Below are 16,866 nucleotides of genomic sequence, written 5' to 3'. Positions count from 1 at the left end.
GGACTCCCCTGCTTCTCTCTACAGTATTATTCCTCTCCTCCACCTGATCTGAACAAGACAAATTGGATGGCAGCTGACTCTGTCAATCTGGCACTTTAAAGGACATGTATCCACCTTATTGTTAGCTTGAACATTGTCACAACAGAATGCCTTGCATACCAAATAAGATGCAGTGGTTTGATATGAAAGAGGGAAACTGATAACTGATAAGTAACAGAGCCCAGCCTAGTTGTCTATGGAGCACAGAGGAGCTTATAATCATTTCAGGATTGCTTGTTGATTCTTTTTTTCCACTGTGACATCTGGAGGTTCAGTCAGGTGGATTGATTATTGTAATTTTCATAATGATAGGGGAGAGAACCAGTTGTGCAGTGTTTTTTTGGATTCTATGGCACATCAGCAGTAGGGGAACTGCCAAAATATTACTATTATTATTTTTAAATATATATTTTTGTTTATTTCTCAATATTGTACCAATAGCGACCTCAATATAACAATACCAATTTTATCTAATTAATGCAATTATGAATGCCAATTATTCAAATGTCAAATTATATGATTTAATTAAACTGGCCCCCTTGCATGCTAGATTTGATGGCTTCATTCTTCTTCATTATTTCTGTGTTCCGCTATGTTAGGAATTTCCATTGCATTCCATTCACATATAGTAATCTCTTATATAACAGCTACAGTCTTGTGATTTCTATTTGTGTTGGTATATTAGGTAATTTATAAAGTTTGATGTGAGGAACTCTAAATGTAATACTTATTCTTTCCTGCGTGTAACAATACCCCCCTATGATGTTTTCCCGTCCATATATGATGCTGTATCCTTCATTCCTGCAACTGTTGATGGTTCCTATCATTGCCTGTGATAAGCAGTTATTCCACAGGTTCCAAAAGTCACTGCATCACTTTGTCCTGTGATTTGGCTTCCAGTAAAGAAGCAGTGTTCACCATTTTTTCCAGCCTAGGAGGAACGGTCTGAATCTAGACTGCAGATAATAATAATAATATAATAAAATTTTATTTATATCCCGCCGAAGCTGGGCTCAGAGCGGCTAATAACAGTAAAAGTAACACAGTTTACATAAAATCACAAGCTATTAATTGAAATACGTTCTAAAATCAATTCATAATCAAATTAATGGCAACCATTGGACTAGAGTTCTATGAGGATTACCAAAGGAGGGGGTCAGACTGTGCCTTGGCCAAAGGCCTGGTGGAACAGCTCTGTCTTGCAGGCCCTGCGGAAAGACGTCAAGTCCCGCATGGCCCTAGTCTCTTGTGACAGAGCCTTCCACCACATTGAGGCCACAGCCGAAAAAGCCCTGGCTCTGCTTGAAGCCAGCCTAACTTCCCTGCAGTCCGGGACCTCCAAGATGTTTCTGTTTGAAGACCGTAAGGTCATTCATGGGATATACTAGGAGTGGCGGTCCCGTAGGTACGAGGGTCCTAGGCTGTACAGGGTTATAAATGTTAAAACCAGCACCTTAAACCTGATCCTGTACTCCACCGGGAGCCAGTGCAGCTCCGGGTGAATGTGATCCTGATAGTTAATCCAAAAGCATCTATTGCCGTAGCTGGTAGACAGGAAGCTGGACCTGCCAATGTAATTATTTTTGTAACATCACAAAATCATAGGCAAGGAATGAACCTACAAGGTCAGCAGGATATCTAGAGTTGAGCTGGCCCCATCCTTTCCCCGCTTCCTATTTCGTTAGTATTGTGGGATCCTTCACTCTCCCACCTATGTAACACTGATCAGACATGGTTTGCCATAACATTAACTGAATGGTGGCAGCAGTTCTGGATAGCATCCTTGCCTTATCAAGAAGTGGGAGCACTGGATTATAGCATCAATACACCAATGGGATATCAGATTCCAACAACTTGGAAAAGAGAGATGCGACAAACTTGGCACCTCAGTTACCGCTCACGCCCATGTGTCTGCTCACTTAAATATATTGCCCCCACCTCACTGAACAACCTTTGACCTGAAGGCTTAAAAACAAAACCTCACTATCCCAGGGGGATCTTTGTGAGGGGGATAACCAAGAAGTTAGAGTCTCAAGCAGGTGTTCTTTAAATACACAATAAATATTTATTTTTAGAACAAGGTAGTATAATACAACTGGAGAAACTGAGGTTACTTCAATAAAAATACACTAGGTAAAGGTAAAGGTAAAGGTACCCCTGCCCGTACGGGCCAGTCATGACAGACTCTAGGGTTGTGCGCCCATCTCACTTTAAGAGACCGGGGGCCAGCGCTGTCCGAAGACACTTCCGGGTCACGTGGCCAGCATGACAAGCTGCATCTGGCGAGCCAGCGCAGCACACGGAACGCCGTTTACCTTCCCGCCAGAGCGGTCCCTATATATCTACTTGCACCCGGGGGTGCTTTCGAACTGCTAGGTTGGCAGGCGCTGGGACCAAATGACAGGAGCGCACACCGCCGCGGGGATTTGAACCGCCGATCATGCGATCGGCAAGTCCTAGGCGCTGAGGTTTTACTCACAGCACCACCCGCGTCCCTAAAAATACACTACTTCACTTCAATTCGCTTTCAGAGGTTTGGGCTTTATAGTTTGTTTCCTTTCTAAGGTGGTACTTTCCTTCAGTTACCCACCCCTTTAACAAATGCAGCTCCTGAGGTACTTTCAGTAAAAGTCTTAAGGGCTCACCCCCCATCTGCCTTCACTGGGATTTGGGAGTCTCTTTCCTTAGAAGAGTCTCTCCCCTCCAGATAAGTTGGAGACCTAAGTAGACTCATCTCTTTCAGCTCCTCCTTCTCCTGTCTCACCCTCAGTCTCCCAGGAAGATCCGGTCCTATTACTCCTGCAGGACATTACACTCAGTCCTTCACTGTACACTCAGAGTGGATGTTTTATTCCAGAACCAACTCTCCCTCCTCCACACTCCTATGCTATCTCCCTACCTAACTCCCAACCTCTCCAGCCTCCCTCCTCAACCACCTCAACTCAACCCCCCTCTTAACCACACACTAACTCCATCTCCCTCGAAATGTGTTCCTTTTAAACTCTCCCTTCTGGAACCACAGCCAATCAGAGGCTGCCGTTCTTTAACCATTTACTGGCAGGAGAAAAAAGTAAAAAGAAATACTTGTGGAACCAACGTTTCCATCACAACAGACACAATATTTTACAGGGACTGGAAGAAACACCACGGACAGAATAACTGCCACACACAGGAAGAACAAGGATATAGTTTGAGTGCCTCATTTTTAGTTCTATGAATCATTTCATGTGTCAACACGAATAGAAGTTATTAATATTGCAGTTGTTGCATAAAGGATTATTATTCTGACCGGAATATAATAGAAAGTAATAAGATTTTGGAACGTAGTAATAAAGGAAATCATCTAGCATGTGGGGCGGGGGGGGGGGCGGGACCTAAATTATATAATTCGGTATTTGAGTGATTAGTATTAGTATTATAATTTGGTATTGTTTTAATGAAGGGACGCGGGTGGCGCTGTGGGTAAAAGCCTCAGCGCCTAGGGCTTGCCGATCGAAAGGTCGGCGGTTCGAATCCCCGCGGCGGGGTGCGCTCCCGTTGTTCGGTCCCAGCGCCTGCCAACCTAGCAGTTCGAAAGCACCCCCGGGTGCAAGTAGATAAATAGGTACCGCTTACTAGCGGGAAGGTAAACAGCGTTCCGTGTGCGGCTCTGGCCCGCCAGAGCAGTGATGTCACGCTGGCCACGTGACCCGGAAGTGTCTCCGGACAGCGCTGGCCCCCGGCCTCTTGAGTGAGATGGGCGCACAACCCTAGAGTCTGTCAAGACTGGCCCATATGGGCAGGGGTACCTTTACCTTTACCTTTTTATTGTTTTAATGACGCTATTATTGGATGGTAATTGTAAATTAATAAAAATTATTATAAAAGAAATAATGTTTTCCTCCAGATATTGTTGCATATCTCTGCTACTTTTCTTTCTTAAAACTATTTAAAAAACAAGGGAAGTGGCTGTTTTAAACTTCTCCTTCTATTCCTCAGCTGCCTTGTGTGAGAGAGATAAAGAATGTAGAGCCCTTAACTATTTCACAAATGTTTTTTGTTTATGGTACCCTGTGTTGTCTTCAAGATGAATTTGCAGATTCCATGAAGTAATTGATAAGAGACTTTTTATTAACAATCATTCATACAGTGCATGTACAACATTGAACAACTGAACTTAACCATTTCTAAATGAAAAGGCTGAGAGTTTTGCTATTAAGATTCCACTTGCTTTAAATATACAGTAATACATGACAGGGGTGTATGGAGTGTTAAGGAGGGGTAGTAACTCTACCGGGGAACAAGTCATGCTCCTTCTGGGGCAGTTTGTCTACCACTGATCCCCACCCTGCACTCAGTTCTCACCTGTGGCTCCTAGAAGTTGTCAGCTTGCAACAGCAGCCACATCCCACGAATCAGATTCAAGTGGCTCCCTAAACCAGGTGAGGGCAGCCAATGGGCCTCAAATCCTCAGTGAGTTAGGGAATTTCTCTGCATGCAAAGACAGGATGTAGAAGATGAGAGCAAAAGTGGGCTCAATGCTTAAAAAGGTGGCTACTGCAGGTGCTGAAGAGGAAAATGAGGGGCAGATGGGTCTCGTAAACCTAGGAAGGGAGCCCACCTAGGAGAAGGAATTTTTGAACCTAAACCTCCATTGCTTTACAGCATTACTCATTTGTGAAAAAGGCTTTGGGAGTAGAACCTGAGGAAAAATCTGCACCCATTGCCTTTGGGAAACTTTGGCAGACAAAAAAGTTAAGAAGCAAATTTTACACATATCCAGAGTTAGGACGCGTAAAGTGATACCAGCCAGCAAGTCCCGACATAACCACAAATTCCACTGTCATTTATACCTTTCTTTGTGTTAGCTGCTCTCTGTTGTTCAGGTCAGGCCTCACCACAATAATGTAGCATTTAGGGGTGAAAATGCAAGCCAGTAACCCAGCACCAGAAGCAAAGATGGAGAAGATCTCCACAGCCACCATGTATTTTCCTCTGGTGCTCAGGTAGGTTGGAATGAAGGAGAGCCAAACACTGCAGAAGACCAGCATGCTGAAGGTGATGAACTTGGCTTCGTTGAAAGTGTCAGGCAACTTCCTGGCTAGAAAGGCCACCGTGAAGCTGATAGTGGCCAGGAAGCCCATGTAGCCCAAAACACAATAGAACATGGAGACTGACCCTTCATTACAAAGAAATATGATTTCTTCAGGCATTGAGTGCATGTCCACATCTGGGAATGGGGGAGAGGTTGCCAGCCAGAGGACACAGATTCCTACTTGAACAATGGAACAGGAAAAGACAATGGAATAAGCCAGTTCTTTGCCTACCCATTTCCTCATATTGGATCCTGGTTTGGTAGCCATGAATGCCAAAACCACCAGTATGGTTTTGGCTAAGATGCTGGAGAGGGCCACAGAGAAGACAATGCCAAAAGCAGTTTGTCGGAGAAGGCAAGTCACCATATTAGGTTTTCCGATAAACAACAAAGAAGAGAGGAAACACAAGAGGAGGGAGATAAGGAGACCATAGGTGAGGCTTTGGTTGTTGGCTTTGACTATGGCTGTATTGCGATGCTTAATGAAGATGCTGAGCACCAGAATTGTGATCATAGAGAATAGAAGCACAGAGGATGTTGAAACAATGGCCAAGGTTTCATCAAAGGCTAGGAAGTTTGGAATCTTAGGAATGCATAGATCCTGGCCGCTGTTTGGATACTGATCTGCTGGGCAACTGATACATGTTTCCATGTCTGAAAATACACAAGTAATGTGTGACAATTTGAAGTAACCAAAAGTATTCTTAAGAATTTCACATCACTAGTCCATTGAGCATAGTGTTTTCTACGTCAGAATGTATAAGAGCTTCAAGCCCCAATGCTTTTTTATTAGGTGTATCAAAAATAAAACTTGTGTATCAATTCTGGAATTTTCTACATGGGTAACATCTTTTTTTACTGTCCCCCTGCTTTTTCTTAGAGCCACATAAACAGTACAACAAAATAAATACATTACATCTGAAATCTTTGGATCTCGGAAAAGCGAGTTTGGTAAGACTTTCATCCTATTGTCAAAAACCTAATTATTCAAGGAGAAAACACCACTTCTATTCCACCCTAATTTTGTAGAAGATGGAGGTAAAATATATTAAAGGTAAAGGGACCCCTGACCATTAGGGGTTGCGGCGCTCCTCTCGCTTTATTGGCTGAGGGAGCCAGTGTACAGTTTCCGGGTTATGCTGCCAGCATGACTAAGCCACTTCTGGCAAACCGGAGCAGCGCACAGAAACGCCATTTACCTTCCCGCTGGAGCAGTACCTATTTACCTACTTGCACTTTGATGTGCTTTCGAACTGCTAGGTTGGCAGGAGCAGGGACCAAGCAGTGGCAGAGCACCCTGTCGCAGGGATTTGAACTGTCGACCTCCTGATCTGCAAGTCCTAGGCGCTGTGGTTTAACCAACAGCGCCACCCGTGTCCCCAGAATATATTAGCTTCCACTTAAAAAAGAAAAGTTCAAGATTTTAAAGATAAAAATATATTGATGTTATATAAACAATGAGAAGAACAAATCTGCTAATTTAAGCCTTCTCTCCTGTAGCGGTTTAATGTCAACAAAATTCCCAGGAGCCCAGAGGTTCTGCAGTATCTTAAGATGTCATCTCTAACCTTTCTCATTTGAAATCATTCCTTCTGGACATGGATCACAATCATAGCAGCAAAACTTCTCCCCCTCCTTCTTTTTCTTCCCGTGACCAGGATGGCAGTTGGCATTACATAGAGAAAGCGGTGGCACCTATGCAAAGAGATAGGAAGAGTTTGATATTATGATATTGTTTTGGGGAATTTACCAAATATCCACTATTAGGTGATTTAATAGTAAATGGGGGGACTAATAGCGTGAAATCCATAGGTACACTTATTCTTAAGGAAATCAGCCCTGAGTGCTCACTGGAAGGACAGATCCTGAAGCTGAGACTCCAATACTTTGGCCACATCATGAGAAGAGAAGATTCTCTGGAAGAGACCCTGATGTTGGGAAAGATGGAGGGCACAAGGAGAAGGGCCGACAGAGGACGAGATGGTTGAACAGTGTTCTCGAAGCTACCAGCATGAGTTTGACTAAACTGCGGGAGGCAGTGGAAGACAGAAGTGCCTGACATGCTCTGGTCCATGGGGTCATGAAGAGTCGGACACGACTAAACAACAACAACAACACACAAGTGGCACATACAGTAGAGTAAAAAGCTGCTGTTCTAAGCATCATACAAGCTTAAGAAGATGTCAGTATTCATGCCTGGACAATCCAACCTTATAGCTGTGTTTGACTCCATCAAAAGGCCAAGCCAGGGGTGAAATCACACCGAATTCTGTGTGATTTGACCTGGTTTGGCCTTTTGATGGAATCACCACCTAACGGCATTTGCTTCAAGGAGTCCACATGGTGTTCCTTTGTGTTGCACAAGGAATTAAAGGTAAGCCATTATAGTGGCTCTGCTCCTACCTGCAGGGTCATTACAAGAAACTAGCAATAGGAAATCATTCCATGACTTTTGGGTAGTGGTTTCCTGTTAGGCCACATCCTGTCTCAGAGAGAAATGCTTTGGGTTCCTATGCCTGACCTGTTCTGGGAGGAGTTGCATTCCATTTGAAGCAAGAGGTCTGGGAGCACTCCTCTATTCTAACTCATCACTAGTCTGAGGTGTTTTCAAGTGCTAGTGAATTTCAAAATGAATAATGTGTGAAGTGCTTTTGTTACATCCCATTTTGTGGATAACCACTAATTCTGGCTTTTCAGGGACCATGCCATTATTTCCATACCTTAGTGAAGCGTCTGTGCCATTTGATTCTGTCTTCATTAATGCTGAGTTCTTTCCCTGGAGGGGCCTGAGGATCCAAGCTGCCCACTTTGACTCTGACATAGGACTTATTTGGGAAAGTGACCAAGTTGGTAATATCAAAGCCAGCTGCTAACTCTCCATATTCATTTAATGCAATTTCATCCCCAGCACTGTTGTTGAATGAGATTCTCTGCAGGAATGAGTGGAGCTAAGTGGAAAGAGAATTGAAGTTAAATGCTTCAGTTCACAATGGAGAGCATCCATATTCTAGTTGCACATACAAGAGGAGTAGGAAATCATGAATCTGTGCCAATTCAACTTGCATCACGATATTATGGAGAGATGAGACCATAGACCTGCTTGCTTGAGACCAGCCTTTGTCAAGATCCAAGAAAGGGAAGGGATTTGAGAAGTCATGTAAGAGAAGAGATGGGAGCTTATGTCCTCAAAGGATAGGAGTGCAACGTGAGAACATTGGACTGGACTTTTTCATATTTTATAGAGTGGATTTGCGCATGGTTGGATGTTGGATGCAGAGGAGTGGTGGGGAGCAGCTGCTGGGGAATCCGAAAGGGACACCCCAAGGAAAGGAGGCTCAGAGCCAGGGGATTGGTGGTGAAATGACAAGGAATGGTCAGTGGGAGAATAGAAGAAGAAGAAGAAGAAGAAGAAGAAGAAGAAGAAGAAGAAGAAGAAGAAGAGGAGTTTGGATTTGATATCCTGCCTTTCACTCCCCTTCAGGAGTCTCAAAGCGGCTAACATTCTCCTTTCCCTTCCTCCCCCACAACAAACACTCTGTGAGGTGAGTGGGGCTGAAAGACTTCAAATAAGTGTGACTGGCCCAAGGTCACCCAGCAGCTGCATGTGGAGGAGTGGAGACGCGAACCCGGTTCCCCAGATTAGGAGACTACCGCTCTTAACCACTACACCACACTGGCTCACTAGGGACATACTCACCACACTAGGGAGCAAACTGGGAGGAGGAGGTGTCAGAAACAGAAAAGGCAACAGGGTTAAGGGAGCAGGAAGAGGCAGTGGCAGACTGAAATCCAGACTCAGAGGCAGAAAAGGAGAATGGAGAAAAGCCGGGTCTAGAGACAGTGATCAAACAGTTGCCAGTGTCTTCTGGGGACCTACCAGTGAGGCCAGAAACCCCTGGTGATTGGCAGACAGGGAAAGATGAGGGGTTGGCAATGGGGCCTTCCAAGATGTGCTCAGGTAGTGGCAGCTCCCTGGTGGGCTGCTCTTCTGTTTTCTCTTGGATATGAGGATTCCTGCAAAAGCCAGTGCCTTGGGTTGGGGTCCTGGTTGTTCTCCCTCAGAATTATGTGCCCAGGGCCAATGGACGCCAGGCCCCCAACCTTACACCACTGGGTAACTGGACAGGTAAGAGAGACAGAGAGAATTGGGGAGGGATATGGGGAGAAAACGGAGGGGTTTGCAGTGTGGTGGTTGGCACCGCTACAGTTACCTGTAGTTGTTGGTAGTCAGTTGATTCTGAAAGTCTGTGTCATCTAAAGTCCGTTTAGTATCATTATAGGAAATATTCTAATTCCCATCTTTCATACAATAAATTTACTTAAGGTTTATTTTTAATTTCTTAAGTTTTATTCTTTTATTTCTTTACTGATGATTAAATGCCAACTCACATAATGTACCAATGCAGTGAATGCTTTGTAACAGAGAACAATACCTGCCAAGGATCTACATATTGAGGAGAGAGTTCTCCCTTAGCATCTCTTCTCTTGCGGATGGCTCCAGCCAAGTGCATGCTATTTAAGGCATGTGCCAAAGCATAGACAGCATTATAAACACTGTAGCTGTGGCCAGTCATGCTCATTTCAAAAAATGGTGCAGGGAGGCTCTCCAGCATCTCCTCTCCAGTACACATAGTTGCTGAGAGAGTGGAATTTGAAAGTGAACAACTGAATGCATCTTCCCAGAAATCTTGGATAAAACCATCTGTCTCTGTCCAATGAGGATATATACGCTGAAGAAAGTCTTTAAAGTTGTGAATCTCCTTGGAGTGAATTGCAAAGGATATAGCACCATGGAGAATTCGTATATTAAAATTAAATTTTTTTTGAAGGCTATATAATATGAAATCAATTTGGGTAGTTGTAATCCATACTTTTCCTTCATGTGACTTCTTTTGAGGAAATAGTAGCTGAGTAAACTCCATTACGATAAAAGCATTTGCCAACCATATACTAAATCTACTTCCTCCATGTAGAAGAATTGCATTAGCTTTGCTTGTTGTGAAACTTGGTAACTTAATCTTTATGTCCACCATTTCTAGTAAATTACTGTTATAATGTATATTGGGTTTAACTCTTTCTGTGAATGCTGAACAGATTCCATTCTTGAAAAGCATTGGCTCAATTGTCTGTAAGAAACGTTCCCCAGCTTCATTAGCTGGAGTGATGAGCCCAACCCATTTCCATCTGAAATGCAGAAGTAACTGGATAATTCCCTGATACTGAAGGTCTTCATTGGGGACCATGCGGTAAAAGGAAGGGAACTTGGTTCCATAATTTATGGCTGGTTCAAATGAACCGTATGAAATCTGGAAAAAGCAAAAGCCAAATGTTTTCAAGTGGAAACAAGAACTCATGATATTCCAATTTATTTAGATATAAACACATGCACGCACACACACTTAAATATTGAATATATATTGAATCTATATCCGAAGTTTACCAAGGTTAGGGAGAGCACCAACCCCAGCTTGTACATACTGATTGTATCCAAGAATAGGGGAGCATTTGGGGGAGGAGCTTCCGGCAAGCTGCGATGGAGGATTGCTGAATTCCATCACCGCTGTACATTCTGGAATTAGAGGCTGAGATGGGAGTAATCAGCCTCCCTACATTCCCCAGGCTGGGGAGTGGCAGCTCATCCGCAGATCGCCCAACACCCCAAATTCAGAAGGAGGGGCTGGGGGCGCTGGATGGAAAGCCCGGAATGTTTCTTGGAAACTCTTTAAAGTCACCACCATTTAACAGCAAGCTTCCAGTTCTTTAGATGAAAAATTGGGTTTAAGTTTTGGACATGATCTTAGCGAAGGGGGAGAAACTACTCTGCTAATTAATTCAGCCACTGAGGTGCTAAAAAGTATTTGAATGGAAGAAGGATTAACATCTACGTAGATGTCGTTGACGCGCAGCGTAAATTCATAGTGCAGAGTTTTTAAAGAATAAAAGCTTTACTGAGTTAAAATAAACTTCTTCATAAACAACATGGTCCCAAACAGTTTGACTGAGATTACATACAGACTCTGTTCACAGCTAAAGCAGACTGACTCTCGCATCTTACAGAGAGCACAAAGTGAAACTGGCTACTAAGTCACATGTCAGAATGACTCAACAGTTAGCAGTTAGGCCTGAATAACTTTAGCTATTGTGCAGTCCCAGCACTTCCCAGCCTGCTACACGTTGCACCCTAGGGAACGCTTTTGTAAATAAATCAGACAAATTATCCTGTGATTGACAATAAACCAACTTAATCACATTACGTTGTATATAGTCTTTAACATTGAAAAATTTGATCGCCACGTGTTTTGCACGTGCTGAAGTGTTCCCTGAATTAGCCATTGCGATACAAGCTTGATTATCCTCATAGATTGTCACAGGCTGTTGCACTTCATATCCCAAATCATTTAATACCTGGGTGTACCATGTGCCTCCCTACACACTTCAAATAATGCAGAAAATTCTGCTTCACATGTAGATGTGGCAACAAAACCTTGCTTTTTGGATTTCCAACCAATTAGTGAATTTCTAAACATGACCACTAGACCGCTGATTGATTTTCTCGTGGATGGAAATTTGTGAAGTCATTGTCCACAAACACCTGCAAATCACTTGAATTAGATGCAGATAACTTTATACACTTATTCTGTGTACCCTTCAGATCTCAGTATTCGCTTCAGAGCAGCCCAATCATGTATACTAGGCTTAGTTACTTTCTGCTTAGAATACCTACACAAAATGAAATATCAGGCCTTGACCATTGGCTCAGGTACAGAAGAGTCCTATTACCAATTGGTATAAATCTGTTTGATCAAACAAAAACATCACTTTCAATCTTTTGGAAATCTACAGTCATAGGAGTTTGCACAGCATTACAATCCTGCATTTCTAGCTGTTCAAGCAGACCTTTAATCTTTTGCTCTTGGCATATTAAGAAACTTCCATCTGCTTCTCTGCCTATTTGGACCCCTAAATAGTGACTTATTGGTCCTAGGTCTTTCAGTTTGAAATGTTTTTCCAACTGATTTTGCCTAGAATTAGAATCGGAATGATGCAGCTCCAATTAAACGAGCGGCCATGACCGGAGGTAGATCAGCTTGTCAAATTAAATGCGGTGCCTTAGGGGGATAGGTGCATTTTAATATCTTACTTAATATTTGCATTCCCAGTTTTATATGGCAAAGCCTTCCCTGGACAGGTTAACCATTTGAAGGACAGCTGGTCTTAAAAGCATTGGGCAGATAGATGCATTGCTTTGATTTTATCTGGACTGACTTGGCTGCTGCCCGAGGTGAGAAGCTTTTTGGACTGGCTTGGCGGAAACATCCTTTTGTGAAGAGACACCGTGAACATACAGAGGGAACTCGGGATGTAAATTCCACAAAGAATATATTGTTTTGTTTTATCTCGCTTGTTCAGAGGCTGTGAAATGTAATGAGGATTAACATCGAAATGATTTATGGGAACTATCGTGAAAATTATGAAAGCAGCAGAAGTATGAGATGATCAGAACCACCTCGACCTCAGAACATGGGAAGATACCTCCATTTTTTTTTATAATTTGGCATAATATTTGGACTGTTTGATTGTTGAATAATATGTATAATTTGGAATATTTAATATGATTGGATAGGATTGCTAAAGTGGAAAATTTAATAAATATTATTTTTTAAAAAAAGAAGAATAGGGGAGCATTTATCATGGCTCATGTTAATATACTAAGTGGATGACCAACACTATTTAAAACAACTAAAATGAAATACAACAATGCAGGAGAATAGCACAATGCTGACACCACTATATAAGGCTCTGAAGGGACAGATGACAAATGCCAGAACAATGCAAGAAAACACTTTTTCAACTAGCCTCTGAAAGTGAACAATGTTGATTAACACCATACTCTGGGAAAGGACTGCCTTGATTTTTAAGGGGAGGAACATTTTTAGTTAACATGTTCTCAGTTATTTTTGCCTATGAAGCCAATGTCAATGTCATATATTCAGTAGCTCACAGGAAGCCAGTGCAGTTCATTCAGGATTGATATATATGAACCCATCTAGGTTTCTCCTTCGCAAACCTCGCAGCTTTAGAGAAATCTTCTATTACATCTATTAAACACAAATTGCCCTTCTCACACACATTGTTGGATATGCATATTATGGCCCTTTTACTTTGTCTATTTTCCCACTCCAGATATATGAATCAGTAGATTCCTAATGCAAGGAAAGCGTGACATCTCTGTTTTTCAAATCCATATTCTACCTGTGGAATCTTGAAAAGACCTAAGACGTTTGCCATGCACCAGGAGGTATCAGAGCTGAGTCCCCCAATGACTCCTATGACATTTTTCTGGATGCCACACCTGTAGTTGGGAACAAAGTGATGTGATTTAAAGAGCAGGTCCAGAGTGTTTCGGTAGGTCATCTTTGAATCATAATAGCTATCATAGATGTGGAATCCGAGAGAGACATTGGGCAACGTGCTGGGATTCTCGTTGATCTCATCAACAGCAAACACCAAGGCCAGGATTTGCTGGTAGAACTTTGTCAACACCCTGCAAATGAAGGGAGGTTTTGTTTGATGGGAAAATTAAACAGTGCACAGAATCTATAAGGAGAGGATGAAGCCAGCAAAGTTTATTTACTCATTTATGCAATCTAAGATTACTGTTACAGATGGGTAGCCGTGTTGGTCTGCCATAGTCAAAACAAAAAAAATTCCTTCCAGTAGCACCTTAAAGACCAACTAAATTAGTTCTTGGTATGAGCTTTCGTGTGCAGAAGGTATATGAAGAAGTGTGCATGCACACGAAAGCTCATACCAAGAACTAACTTAGTTGGTCTTTAAGGTGCTACTGGAAGGAATTTTTTTTTGTTTTGACTAGGATTACTGTGTAATTCAAAAAGCTGTAGATTACTGTGTAATTCAAAAAGCTGTTGCATATTTCTTTATATCTTCAGCAACCCATATTTGTTTTCGCCACCTTGAAAACTTGGGTATCATGAAAAAAGTTGAGTACTATACCACTTGGCTATATGCTTTTCCTATTTTTAATGCCATCTCTTTTCTCTTTCTCATACTCTCTTTTCTGTCTGTCTTTATAGATTTGGTGTTTTTAAAAAGCTTATTGTTTATTGACAATATGCACATAGTCTATATGCACAGAGATTTCTAATAAAATCTCTCCACACATTTAAAAAATAAAGTTCTAAAGCAATCCCCCCTTCAAATCAATCAAAGTTATTTTCTATCAGATATAAGGAATAATTATAATAATATTAATTAATGGTTACTTACAGTGGGGCATCAATGAAGTGCTGGGAAGGGTGTTTCTTGAAGGAAACCATGCGGACTATGTAATAAATATGAGATGCCATTGCACCAATCACCAGGTCACCTGGCTCATACCACTCGTGTGGAACATGAACAGGATGATTTGTTGCGCATTTAGCACTTTGTCCTTGGGACACTATATTGGGGAGCAGCAGAAGCAGCAGGAGCAACATCCTGATGGCAAATACCCTTGTGTGCATGGACTCCCCTGCTTCTCTCTACAGTATTATTCCTCTCCTCCACCTGATCTGAACAAGACAAATTGGGTGGCAGCTGACTCAGTCAATTTGGCACTTTAACGGACATGAATCCACCTTATTGTTAGCTTGAACATGGTCACAACAGAATGCCTTGGATGCCAAACAAGATGCAGTGGTTTGACAGGAAAAAGGGAAACTGATAACTGATAAGTAACAGAGCCCATCCTAGTTGTCTATGGAGCACAGAGGAGCATATAATCATTTCAGGCTTGCTTGTTGATTCTTTTTTTCCACTGTGACATCTAGAGGTTCAGTCAGGTAGATTGATTATTGTAATTTTAGTAATGATAGGGGAGAGAATCACTTGTGCTGTGCTTTTTGATTCTATGGCGCATAAGGAGTATGGGAACTGCCAAAATATTACTATTATTATTTTTAAAATATATAATTTTATTGATTTACCAATATTGTTTCAAAAGTGACCTCATCAGAACAAAACCAATTTTATCTAATTAATGCAATTATGAATGCCAATTATTCAAATGTCAAATGATATGATTTATTTAAACGTATCCCCTTGCGTGCTAGATTTGATGGCTTCATTCTTCTTGATTATTTCTGTGTTTCACTATGTTAATCATTTCCATTGCATTCCATTCACATATAGTAATCTCTTATATAACAGCTACAGTTTTGTGATTTCTATTTGTGTTGGTATATTAGGTAATTTATAAAGTTTGACGTGAGGAACTCTAAATGTAATCCTTATTCTTTCCTGCGTGTAACAATACCCCCCTATGATGTTTTCCCGTCCATATATGATGCTGTATCCTTCATTCCTGCAACTGTTGATGGTTCCTATCATGGCCTGTGATAAGCAGTTATTCCACAGGTTCCAAAAGTCACTGCATCACTTTGTCCTGTGATTTGGCTTCCAGTAAAGAAGCAGTGTTCATCATTTTTCCCAGCCTAGGAGGAACGGTCTGAATCTAGACTGCAGATAATAATAATAATATAATAAAATTTTATTTATACCCTGCCGATGCTGGGCTCAGAGTGGCTAATAATAGTAAAAGTAACACAGTTTACATAAAATCACAAGCTATTAATTGAAAAACGTTCTAAAATCAATTCATAATCAAATTAATGGCAACCATTGGACTAGAGTTCTATGAGGATTACCAAAGGAGGGGGTCAGACTATGCCTTGGCCAAAGGACTGGTGGAACAGCATTGTCTTGCAGGCCCTGCGGAAAGACGTCAAGTCCCGCATGGCCCTAGTCTCTTGTGACAGAGCCTTCCACCACATCGAGGCCACAGCCGAAAAAGCCCTGGCTCTGCTTGAGGCCACCCTAAATTCCCTGCAGTACGGGACTTCCAAGATGTTTCTGTTTGAAGACCGTAAGGTCATTCATGGGATATACGAGGAGAGGCGGTCCCGTAGGTACGAGGGTCCTAGGCTGTACAGGGTTATAAATGTTAAAACCAGCACCTTAAACCTGATCCTGTACTCCACCGGGAGCCAGTGCAGCTGGTATAGCTCCGGGTGAATGTGATCCTGATAGTTAATCCAAAAGCATCTATTGCCGTAGCTGGTAGACAGGAAGCTGGACCAGCCAATGTAATTATTTTTGTAACATCACAAAATCATAGGCAAGGAATGAACCTACAAGGTCAGCAGGATATCTAGAGTTGAGCTGGCTCCATCCTTTCCCCGATTCCTATTTCGTTAGTATTGTGGGATCCTTCAGTCTCCCACCTATGTAACACTGATCAGACATGGTTTGCCATCACATTAACTGAATGGTGGCAGCAGTTCTGGATAGCATCCTTGCCTTATCAAGAAGTGGGAGCACTGGATTATAGCATCAATACACCAATGGGATATCAGATCCACGCAAGGCATGATGGAGAACAGCAACAACTTGGAAAAGATGGATGCGACAAACTTGGCACCTCAGTTACAGCTCACGCCCATGTGCCCACTCTCACTTAAATATATTGCCCCACCTCACTGAACAACCTTTGACCTGAAGGCTTAAAAACAAAACCTCACTATCCCAGGGGGATCTTTGTGAGGGGGATAACCAAGAAGTTAGAGTCTCAAGCAGCTGTTCTTTAAATAAACAATAAAGATTTATTTTTAGAACAAGGTAGTATAATACAACTGGAGAAACTGAGGTTACTTCAATAAGAATACACTACTTCACTTCAATTTGCTTTCAGAGGT

The 16,866-nt window shown here is 42.1% G+C and overlaps 1 protein-coding gene across 1 annotated transcript; it reads right to left on the bottom strand.

The window, feature by feature from the left end:
• Positions 1 to 4,865: 4,865 nt before the first annotated feature.
• On the bottom strand, positions 4,866 to 14,610 carry LOC114583462 (vomeronasal type-2 receptor 26-like). The gene is made up of 7 exons (XM_077918007.1): positions 14,402 to 14,610; positions 13,367 to 13,658; positions 12,380 to 12,526; positions 9,547 to 10,419; positions 7,834 to 8,061; positions 6,682 to 6,808; positions 4,866 to 5,767 (listed from the first exon to the last, which is right to left on the bottom strand). The coding sequence occupies exons 1-7, from the start codon at positions 14,608 to 14,610 to the stop codon at positions 4,866 to 4,868; spliced, it is 2,778 nt and encodes a 925-aa protein (XP_077774133.1).
• Between the last annotated feature and the right edge of the window lie 2,256 nt (positions 14,611 to 16,866).

This window comes from Podarcis muralis, chromosome 13, assembly GCF_964188315.1.
Source record: "Podarcis muralis chromosome 13, rPodMur119.hap1.1, whole genome shotgun sequence".
Taxonomy (NCBI): domain Eukaryota; kingdom Metazoa; phylum Chordata; class Lepidosauria; order Squamata; family Lacertidae; genus Podarcis; species Podarcis muralis.
This window is presented reverse-complemented; position numbering and strand designations above follow the sequence as displayed.